The sequence below is a fragment of the Melampsora larici-populina genome (assembly GCF_000204055.1).
Source record: "Melampsora larici-populina 98AG31 unplaced genomic scaffold MELLAscaffold_44, whole genome shotgun sequence".
Classification (NCBI taxonomy): domain Eukaryota; kingdom Fungi; phylum Basidiomycota; class Pucciniomycetes; order Pucciniales; family Melampsoraceae; genus Melampsora; species Melampsora laricis-populina.
This window is the reverse complement of record NW_006768808.1, coordinates 761,271-773,205: the sequence shown is the minus strand read 5'-3', so window position 1 is coordinate 773,205 and position 11,935 is coordinate 761,271. Positions and strand designations below refer to the sequence as shown.

The 11,935-nt window shown below is 40.6% G+C and overlaps 2 protein-coding genes across 2 annotated transcripts; one reads left to right on the top strand and one right to left on the bottom strand.

Annotated features, from left to right (window-relative positions):
- Positions 1-2,470: 2,470 nt before the first annotated feature.
- On the top strand, positions 2,471-3,239 carry MELLADRAFT_53475 (uncharacterized protein; the record flags this gene model as incomplete). Its single annotated transcript, XM_007414574.1, has 3 exons — positions 2,471-2,824; position 2,934; positions 3,121-3,239. 3 exons carry the CDS (start codon positions 2,471-2,473, stop codon positions 3,237-3,239), a joined length of 474 nt encoding a protein of 157 aa, XP_007414636.1.
- A 2,105-nt stretch (positions 3,240-5,344) lies between these two features.
- MELLADRAFT_91696 (uncharacterized protein) lies at positions 5,345-6,124 on the bottom strand (the record flags this gene model as incomplete). Its single annotated transcript, XM_007414565.1, has 4 exons — positions 5,345-5,430; positions 5,513-5,611; positions 5,691-5,833; positions 5,916-6,124. The coding sequence occupies 4 exons, from the start codon at positions 6,122-6,124 to the stop codon at positions 5,345-5,347; spliced, it is 537 nt and encodes a 178-aa protein (XP_007414627.1).
- Positions 6,125-11,935: the final 5,811 nt, after the last annotated feature.

Sequence of the window (11,935 nt, the reverse complement as noted above, 5' to 3'; positions counted from 1 at the left end):
GATGATATCTTTTTTAGCAGACCAGCAGGCTGTGTGGTCCTAGTATGAATTATTTGGAGGACAATTCCAGCTGGCCAATGCACCCAAAATCAAGCGTTTTGGACCGGAATTGAAAAAGTTATGAGTATTTTCAGAAATCAAAAGTTTCTCTAAACACTAATGAGCCAAATTTCAGTGCTTGTTACCGGTTGTAATTGGATGATTGTGAAGGTTTATTGTTAGTACACTTATTAATATGGACTGTAAAAATACGGAAAAATATGCAGAGTGAAGTTCTCAACGCAGGGAACAAGATGCATATTTTTATTCATTTTTTGCTCTCCTCCTGGCCTCTCAATATTTTTGTGTATCAATAATTTAATTTTCTGCCCAGAAAATATTATCTTTCTTGTAGTGTCATTCAAGTTAAAGGCAAACCGTGTTCGCTGGCAAAACTGGATAAAACTCCCAATTCCTACTGTGAATTTCAGGGTTTACACGTCTTAATCATTCAAATCCCAGGTTCACGTGTTCCACCCCAATTTCTACGTTGATCAAGGACCCCTCACACCCTTTTCACCTGCACACTCTCAAAACGCTTGTTAAATTTGACATCCTGGTGAATGAGCAATATCACAATTCGGAAATCTTGCCTCTTTCTCTACCTTTCAATCCTCAGAAGAAACTTACATAGTACAGTGACTTACCTAGTAAAATTCATCATCATTTAGTCTCCTTCTTCATTAGCAATCTCAGAATCTCTATCAGAAAAAAGGTTTTTGAATTCAAAAGGTACTTATATCATCAATCACACCGTTCTCCATACTTCAACCGAATTTCTAACATCTGTTGGTTTTTGTGTAGGCAATGATTGATTCTGTCTGAATCAAATTCACAATTCTAATAATTGCTAGATGTAAGACAATCGAATTGTCTCGAAATCAAGTCTCACCCGAACTCATGCTAGACAACCTTCTCAAGTGGCCAACTAAAACAAATCACCAATCGCGAGCAACACTTGATTAATGATTTACAAGCTCTGTCTCTCCTGTATTTCTAGGAGTTTAAAGCATCGGATTCGGAATTAGTGATTGGAAAAACAACCAACAATCAAACAACTACAGAATCAAATGCACTTTTACGATTACAATCTAGATCAACTCCACATTTGTCTACCCGCCGTTTACAGCGCCACGAGAAATGACATTTTTCACATCGACATCGTATCATGGACGCACACTTTGGGCCATGTCCATGCCATCGCTTCAATCAAACCCACCATTGAACACACCTAAAAGGACCCAGATTCTGCTTCCCGAGTTTCAAGCTCTTGTTGTATTTGAATTGAGGAACAGTTAATCGATCTGTAAACAGCAGGCATAAAGTAGGATTTGATTCTATCATTTTGTTGAAACTAAACTTACCTCTCCTTATCCTATTTTCTGTTATTCTTTCAGGTTCAGGTTGCTGATTAAAATTGACCTCGCACTCAACATGGGTTGATCACAGGATTTTTAAGTTATAGTTTGTTTCAGAATTTCTTTGCTATATCACGAGCGGGAAAAATCATCAAGGGATCATCTCATGACTGATTGTCTGATATCACTCACGTCTCTCAAGATCAGGTGCAATCAATGATCAACTCACTGGACAGTTGTTGTGCAATCTCACTGCCAACGGATTCAAGTCAAGTGTCAGTTCTACGACCTGGTCGCTGATCAAATTATGTCCACAGCATCTCTCATGAAGATATCAACTCCAACGGAATCATCAATATGAATAGATGTCAGTATAGCTAGATCACCACATAATCAATATGGTGGTTTGAATTATGACAAACCTGATTCAATCCATTTAGTTCCTCCTGGTTTACATCACATCTTATTAGGTATGGATTGTAAAACTATGTCAGTTGCTTGGGAGACTTCTCAGAATGGTTCTTTAAGGGTGTTGAGCGTAAGTTTAGTTTACCTTTTACCCCACAGATTTCTTCCAAATCAATATTCCAAAAGCTCCTCAAAGATCGCTAATCTGCATGTATGCATGCCTCAGATTGAGGCACATGGTGTTTCAAACAAAATGCATCTCTGGATCACCATGACCATTATTTACTCATCATCATCACTTCTATTGTCTTCCTTTTTTAGTCTTCATAGTGACCAACATTCAAAGAGCTGATGCGCTTCGCTGCTTTGTTCTTCATCGCTACGGTGATATATGGAAGCGGACGCGCGAGAATGAAGCTCATACATTGCCTATCAAGTTACTCTACTCGAGTTGAACGAACATCAAAGCGACACTCAAGAAGATGTTTGCTGGCTCTCAAAACCTTCTGGATGTATAGTTGTTTATTTTATAACCAGACTTCCTGGGTCAATTAGCTTGTGCTGTATGTCTAAACAGCAACGGTCCCCTGCTCAGACTAGAGCATGGCCTTAGAGCATTCCCGAATTGAATTCTCAAAAGACATAAATTGTAATACTATATCAACATGTCCTTCCAATATCTGATTTCACCAGTTTTACCTCCTCGAGTTTGTAGACTATGCAAATCACCAACCAATCTTTTGAAATCAATTCAAAAACCTCTCCAAATTGGTATCAAACATTCAATAGGAAAATCTACAAATTTTGACTTATCTCAATACACATCATCTTTTTCAACTATAAATACATCGGCTCAAGTCACTTCTTCATCTAACTCTTCAATCAAACCTTCTTCAATTGGAATACTTGATTCTAATCATCATATAGGCTTTGCCACAATACTTACAAGACCGAGTTCAACAGATGAAGATTATGACGAGATTCATGAAAAGTTGTCATCCACAGAAGCTGAAGAAGGAGTCACAAGGAATCTTTCTTTAATTCGGATCACAGAGGCAGCAGCTTGAGTAAGTTTTTTTAGATGAGCTAACTAAGTCATCTGATTGACCTCAGAGGAGGAAACCTCAGAGTAGCATGGATTAAAGAGCAGGAGTCGAAAAGATAAACATAAACAAATTAGTTGATGCGGATCTTCAGTCTACTCTGAATTTCTTCAATATCTTGAAGATGAAGCCTTTGTTTTGACATCTCCTCAGTCTGACTTAGACCCTTGTTGTATTGGGAATTTCTTTTTAGCAAATTTGATATATAAAAGAATTGGATCAAAATCCATCAATTTTATTACGATTAGCTGTTGAATGTGGTGAGTGTCATGGATTTCAATATAAGATGAATTTTCCAGATGTGATTGACTCAGATGATGAGTCAGTTTGATTTTATTTCTTGAACAATAGAACAGAACCTTTGTCACTAATCCATATTTTTTTTGCTCTAGATTCTTAAACTTCACTCAGAGTTATACTGTTGGGCATTGTCAAGTTGATAGAGCACTTACTAGAGTTGGCCTTGCTTCTTTAACCTTTACCAATACATGTATCAAACAATGATACTGATCAAACATCTCCCTGACTTAGATTACACCTGTAGGTGCATTCTGTATAGTCTTCACTGACGGACACCAATTTGATCATTTCACAGGTCAAAGACTTTTTGAATAGGCCTCATTTCACACAGTATCTTTGGTTGAGACTGGTCTTATTATATTGGTTTGGAAGGTTCAGGGGTGGGCATTGAACTTAGCCCTTTGTGGGTCATGAACAAGCATCCTTTTTGAGATAACTGGAACTATGTTCCAAAGGTGGGAAAGAACTGTAGTCTCAAAAGTGTGTTTTGTGGCACTATTTGTGCAAGAGGGGTGCCCATTCTTGGCTATATAATACATGGCTGGCCACAGTGACTCCTCTTTGCATGTCCGTGCTTTGATTGGAAGGTTGCATAGGCATTTTGAGATTGCAGCTTCCTATTTATTTGTGTCAGCCAATCTATTGAAGGTGGCAAACAGGTAGGTGAGGCAAAGGCAGGCCAGGCATTGGGGATCTGATTGGAGTTTTGGGGGAAACCAAATTGGCAAGTCAAAATTGTGTGATATTTGCACACAAGGCGTTTGTTTGTGCAGGGGGTGTGGTTTGATGGACTGTATTGTAACTGGTGCAACCTGGTAGCCTGTTTAGGTTGGCGTAGCTTGAGGCTGAGGCGCAAAAATATCAGTGTTAGAAACAATAAGTTTCATATGGTCAGTCCCGCGGCGTAGATCAGAAAGCCAATAGTCTGGGGAGAGGCAATATGTAACCAGATGATCTTGAGTTCTGATGACAAGAGGAAAGATGTAACTATTGCGCAAGGACATCCTCAGTGTGCAGGTTTCTATTCTGCGGCAGCCTGAGAGAAATGAGGAGTGTTGTCTCAGTGAGCTGGGGGTCAAGGCCTGGGCATGTAGAAAGACAATCATGTGAGGCAAGATCAAGGATGAAAGGAGAGGGAAGGGTGGAGGTGGGCATCAACGTCACTGCGGGGATCATAAATGCATACAATCTGACGTAACTCATTGAGGCGGCGCCCGCCGCTGATGTTGCTAGTATGGAATTAAAAAAGGGTGTGATTAAAAATCTTAGACTATAAAATTTACAAAATCAACAACCAACAAATTTATTCTTAATGCAAACCACTTTCATTGAAGTCTTCCTCCATGTCATCATCATCCACTTCATCCAGAAAGACCAGGTGATTAACTTCATCCGCTAGGTCACCCACCTGACCTATGTCATCCTCCCCACGCAACATATGTTGCTCAAACAATTCCAGCTCATCCAGTGGAGTTGCTTCTATATTCTGAGCTTTCACAATAAACTCCCAGGTTGATTTACACCTACATACCAACCCTTCCCAGCGCTGGATCAATGAGCTAATTTCCTGTGCTGTTGATGTTGTGTGTTGATAGGTTCTATGGAGAAATCCCACAAGATCTACATCCCATATCATCCAAGTCCTGCAACACTTCAGACGCAGATGATCATGCAATGATCTCAACACTGCCACATTCACTTCCCAAACATCTTTTGATACACGCTGCCCAGGCTGAACCAATTCAATGAGCTGTCTACCACCCTCTCCCGGATCATAATCTGTGAGATTTTAAGAAACATCAGGAACACCAAAGACAAATTGTTCAATAACACATACTACTACTGACCACTACTACACAACGCAAGTAAGCCATCAAGCTTTTCTTCAGTCTTCAAAGCTTGATACACCATCTGCTGAGTTTCCCGGCCAATCCTTTGTAGTTCTTCACTGCAACTCCTATGCTGTAAAAAGGCCTGGATTCCGTCAATGGTGGGTGGATCTACAGCCCACTTCTCAGTAGGATGAGAAAGTGCGTCCACATTCCAGAAGATATCCTCAAATGGTAGCTTTTTGGCTTCATCAAGTGATGGACAAGCCATCCTTGTTACTGGGCGAATTGAGTTGTAATCTGACACTTAAGATTCATAGGATTCCCATTTTCGCCTAAACATCAATTGCTTCTTTGTCATTAGAGTTTTGAGACCTTGCTGCGCTTTAGTTCCTAGAAATTGATACAAACAAAAATTCATTTATTAGAAGAATGCACTCTACAATTTTTTCAATTGTAAACTAAACACACTTACCTTGACCACCCTTATCCCACTTTTTTTGGGCTTCTACTATTCCCACCTTAGCCTCATATAGCTTCATCTTTGCCAACAGCACACGTATGAGTGCCTCCACTTTTGCACCTTCATAAATTTAATTCCCATTTCAATTAAAAGTGCAGACAAATGTTCAAGACTTTCAAAGTGAACTCACCAGTAGGCTCCCGGAGGCGATTGAACTCAGGTGTTCCCAACTCCAAAGTGATATCAGCCACTGCCTTTTTGAGTGAGACAATTGAAGATGGCAATGTTAGAGATTTGTCCATCTCAGCTTCTGTCCGAGTTCCTCTGCGCTTCCTCCGAAGACGTGAAAGTTCATGTCTGCGAAAAAACAAAGTCAACAAAAAACACTCATCCCAAAAAAATTGACGTAATTTACTGTGCATCTTTCACCTGCTCTTCCAGGTTGAGAAGCTTCACCAGATGTTCCTCTAGCTTCTGTTGTATGCCATGTTCTTCCATGGCAGCCAGCTGAACCTCCCTCTGCCGCTTCCACTGATCTGAAAAATAGCCATACGTAAAGCTGGCATCTTGAGATTCAAGGCTTTGGAGGGTCTGAGATGCCTGATCAAATCTCTTTTCTGCCATCTTCAGTTTCACCTGAGTTGAGAAAACTGAACTCTTGTTGTCAACATCTGATTCACATTTCTTGTACAAAAAAAACATACCTGCATTTTGGCATCAAGTCTCATTTCCATGACTTGACTTCAAATCGATGGCATCAACTCGATGTTGCTTTGTGGCACATCTATTTGGTGCTACCGGAGGTGAATTTTCTGCCCATATCCGCTCACAACCTTCGCCATCTGACAATCTGTTGCCCACGTTCAGTCTAGATTTATATTTAAGCTGACAAGACCACTCGTGAGCATATGCATGGAAAGCACTTGTAGCAAAGCGCAGATCCCCACGATTGGTTTCTGCCTCGAAATATTTGTGCTATCAACAAAAATTAAGAAGCAAAGTAAGAACCAATGTATGAGCCTCTGATAAAGCAGAAATTAAATTACGTTATGAACACTCTTCTCAAATGTACATCCAATGTCATAGAAAACAGTAAAACTTTTACCCGGTTTTTCTGGCTCCACTGTATCTATTAACAGTTGATCTAGCAAAGCCAACACAAAGTACTGACTGAGTAATGAAACAGTATCTTTAGCTTTGAAACACATCTGTCATATATAGTGGAAGAGGAAACCTTACCGCTCCCCACTCTGAACAACATTGACAAATTTCAGGACGTGATCATGCCTACAAGCCATTCCAATAAGCCCTATTTCATCACATCCTTTTCATGTAGATTTTTCTTGTATGTCTGAAGCCGCTGTGTGAGATGCTGAACAGTTATCCTGATCAAAAATGAAAAAAAAAATCAGACAACGGCTCATTCACCCCTGATCCATGTGTGAATGACATTCACATAGGTGTGAATATGAATCACATGTGCGTGATTTCAATTCACATATGGGTGATTCCAATTCACGTATAGGTGATATACTCCTGAATGTGATAAAATAACACACATGTCCTTCATATTCACGCTTATGTGAATGCCATTCACATATGCATTTGCCACGCAATTTGTACATACCCCAACTCCACGAGGATCTTTGCCACCAGTTCGGGTCTTCCACTCTTCAACCTTCTGATTGTCAAGGAAGAGAGGTGGATTCTCCATTTCCATTTCCTCACACTCCCGGCTTGCAGCAAGGTGCCGACAATGTTGAAAGTTTCCATCAGTGCAGACGTGGTAATCACTCTCCAGTGGCTCCGGGTTTGCTTGAAGTGGCCCAAAAAATCGTGGGCAGTTCATAGCAAGTTGATCCAAGGCGGTGAGATATAATGCACATATTGTGAGTGCCTTCTGCTTGCGTAGCATATATCGATATGCATCAATTGCTGAAGATAAAGTTTTCCGCCAAAGTCGAGGCTTAAAAAGGTACATGTGTAGCATGTTAGATCATTCTGAATTGAAATATTCAATTGCAGACAAGTGGTTTACTTGCCTGATTTGTTTTTCCAACCAATATTAGCGGATTTGCTGGGTCTAGGAATTCATCCAATGCCACCAAAAAGCCTTGGGTTCTCACAGTGCAATACTTCCAGAATGAATGATGCATCCTAAGTAGCCTGATTGAGTATGCGGCTTGAGGATGAACTCGGGATCCTCCAATGTAACCCATTCTGAGGAGCCGGACTTGATCCTTGGTACATTTACAGAATAGAATTTCTACTTGTTTCCACTCTAGAGACATTCAAATCAATTGGATATATGTTAACTTTACACACAAACATGCCTCATTCACACCTGTGTCTTCATATGAATTCATTTCACATAGAGGTGAATTCAATTCACATAGAGGTGAATATAAGGCACATAGAGGTGAATTGAATTCTCATAGAGGTGAATTAAATTCACATAGGGGTGAATATAAGTCACATAGAGGTGAATTCAATTCACATAGAGGTGAATATAAGTCACATAGAGGTGATTTCAATTCACCTGGAGGTGAATATAAGGCACATATAGGTGAATTGAATTCTCATAGAGGTGAATTAAATTCCCATAGAGGTGAATTGAATTCACATAGAGGTGAACTCAATTCACATATAGGTGAATATAAGGCACATAGAGGTGAATTGAATTCACATAGAGGTGAATTTAATTCACATAGAGGTGAATTCAATTCACATATAGGTGAATTCAATTCACATATAGGTGAATTCAATTCACCCAGGGGTGAAATATGATGTATTATAGAGGAAAATACCACTCACCCAAAATATCTAACATATCAACCTTACGTGTTCTGAGGTCCCCCACACCACTGCAACATTGTTTGTTGTGATCATAGTTCCATTTGGTTGTATCACCCCATTGGGAAGTTTCCTGCGAGTAGGTCATGTAGGTAATGAACATATCCGGCAGAGCCTTCTTCCAGTTTTCATTTTCAGGTTTTTTTGCTTCTGTAGAATGATCCTTGCATATAGGTGGCAAATGGAGCATTGGGATCCGGTGCAACTGCCGCATCCTCTTGAGCAGGAAGGAAATTATTTATGTCGTCATAGGCATCCTCGTATACCATGTTGTTGTTGTCTTACAGGTTGTCGTGGTGTTGGTTGGATTGAGCTTCCACTAGCGAAGGTTCCTGAACCGCCTTAAGTGCGTTTTCAATTTCAATCAGACGCTTATTGACATATTGAGCTTCACTCGCGTCAACTTGGTCAACAATTATTGCAGAGCCTTCGGCATCTTCCTTTGTTTGCCCTTTCTTTTTTGCTCCACCAAGTGGACAATGAACTGGTGTTCCTTTATTGGCCATAAATGAAAAGATAGAAAGATAATGTGTGATCTTGGATTGTGAGGTAAGAGTCTTGGATCGTGTGGTTGAATGTGTTAAACTGCTTTTGGCCAGTCATATACCACATGACAAGGGGGACAATTGAAAATTTTCATTCTCTCTCTCTTGTATCCCTTCACCCAACCACAGGCCACCCACAGACAGGTGGATAGTCCGTCCCTGTCTTCCAAATTGGGCTATACAATTGTGTAGACCCATCACTAACAGAGTGACGGGTTGAGCCACCCCCAACCATTTTTTTTCTCACCAGGTGGTAGTCTTACAATAGCGTGGGAATCCTGTATGTACAGATACACACCCTGAATATGTACCCCATATTTGAAATACTATGGCCCCATTAGGTCATGTCCCCTGAGCACCGGGCCGGAACTGTATATTTTCTTGATATTCCTGGTATTTGAAAATTTCCTCTCCATCCTCCTCATCTTCAACTTTTGATCCTTCCTCCACCAGTGTACTTACCTCAGTCCTACCATGCGACCCACCCGGGCTCGTTCAAATGGTGCTCATGCCTCATCCACCTCGTATAACCGGAAAACGCAAAATTCAAAACGCAAAGTTTCATTTGATTCCACTGCCTCACAACCTTCACGAAAACGTATACAATCCCATACAGTTTCCACCTCCAAACATGCCTTGACTACTTGAAAAAGCAGTTGTACCCATGCAAGTCAGGATCTAGAAGAATCATTGGATGACGATTACAAAAACAAAGAAGAGCTCTCGGATGTCTCTGATGACTCCAATCCGGACATTCAACTTCACCTTCGACCCAATTGAGGGGGTCCCACCCCTCCGAGTTCCAATCACGACAAACAAGCCGTATTAGAAGAAGATGATGAACTGTTTAATTGCCTGGCAAACCAGTTCGAGTCCTCTCAGGAACCGAGTCATGAGCAGGCTTCAAACCCCCCCCAAAGGCAGATCATTACTCGCTCAACCGATTGAAGTGTGCAAGAACCAGGCCCTACTGACCAAGCACCAGTCATCTTACCATCTATTAAAGATTATAAGAGCAAACTGGACAAATGGCCGCCTGCTTGAATAGCTGTACATGAAAGATCTCAAAAGAAAAAGGGGACTGCGGTTCCACCTCTTATTTTGAAGGAAGCAAAGGTGCTTTGTAAATTATACAAACACCAAAAGGCCATGCTTGTGATTATGGGAAACATCAGCAGATTCACACTCGATAAAGCACTGTCAGTACCAAGCTTTCCATCATTCTGTAATGGAAGTTGACAAATTTCTTTTCAGGGGTGAGCTCGCGGGTTGCCGAAAGTCTGGAGGTTTTCAAGTATGGTTAAAGTACAGTAAGGAAAAAGATTGGCATTGAAGTAACTTTCAACACTTGTAATGAGTCTGATTATATTAATAACTGACAAATTACAATGTATTTAATCAAATTTTAGTGCCACCCAAAGGCAAAAGAGGAATACTGTCCCAACAAAATTGTGATCTTGGTAAAATTTGGACCGCACTTCCTGAGGATCAAACCCGTGTTTTCCACCCATCAGTCTTTTGTGTCCTATCCGGCCTCACTCCTCCTCATATGAAAGATAGTGATGACAAAGATGAATTTCAACCTATAGACCTTGAACCTGCAGAACGTGCTGAATTACAAGTTTTGTATGATGAGTATGTAAACAAAGGGAAAGTTGCGAAGGAGTATGCTAAGGTGGCAGCTGGGATGCCTCAAGGTCCCACCTTACCTGATCACAACCGTCAATCTCTGAAATCTATAGAGTGTATTCACAATCAGGTAATGTGTTTGATCTCGGAATTAATATCTTCTTCTGTATTGATTCCGATTGACAATAGTGATATGTTTTTAATTTGATAGTTAGAAAACGAAGCAAACAATAGGAACTTCTCCTATTATCTCTTAGCTTGTAGCACTTATGCTTCTTCCAAATGTTGTTCCGCTGCCCCGGGATGGTGCAGAGAGTTCACCTCTCATGAAGAAATGGCGCTATATGTCAATAAGAAAAGCAATTTTTCAACTGTTTTTGCCGTAAGAGCCCAAGGTCTTTCCGTTTCAGAGGCTGTTGCCCAAACAATTGGAGGAAATGTTATGTTGGAAAGTGAAAAGGTTCGAAAAATGGACCCTGGTGATAAAGTGAAGGGGGATCTGGCGGCTTTGCTACGTCCAGTTTTCAGTAAGCACTCGTCTGCCCTTGCTTATATATATATATATATATATTGTTTACCTGACTTGTGGGACTCATTTGCCTCAGGTCAATTGATTGGCAAGGAGAAAGGGTTTCCTCATGGCCCTGACCCTGAAAAGAAATTGCTGGATTCTTATAATATCAAAATAATTCAATTGCCCGGATCATCCCTTCCCAAAGACGTTTTGAAGCTAGGTTTCAATGGAATGAACAGCCGTAGGAGTCTATGGCTGAGTGATGTTCAGGCTAACCTATTCAGGTTGCAGAAGGCAAATGCGGACTCAGATCATGCTAATCTGAGGAAGAAGGTATTGGCTTAAATAATGAAGGTGATGCACAAGTGACAATGACTCAAGATATTAATGAAGATGACAGTTTGGACGAGGAGGAGGACGAGGAGGAGGAGGAGGAGTGGAATGAATTTGGTGATCTTGACAATGAATACTACGGAATGCGACATGTGCCAAAGTGACAACTTGAAATTTCAAAATTGAAATTTCAGAATCCCCGGGTCAGAAATTGACAAAACTGGAATAAACATCAGATTTAATCCCAATACTGGTCTGAAACCGCCTGTATTGGGGATAAAACCTATCTTTCTGCCAGTTTTCACAATTTCCAGACCACAACTCAAATATCGACCACTGACTTGGCACTTTGGCACAAATAATACATGAAAATTTCAAGAAATCGATCTTCATCATCTCAAACTTCACATATCTATACAACTACAAAACCCAATACCTAACCGTACCACAACCTCACCTTTTGGGTAATGCACACCCATCAAAACCTAATGCGATCATTACTAAGATCCTATCTCAATCAACCATAGACCACATTACAACCAATCACTATCAGCTTTCACC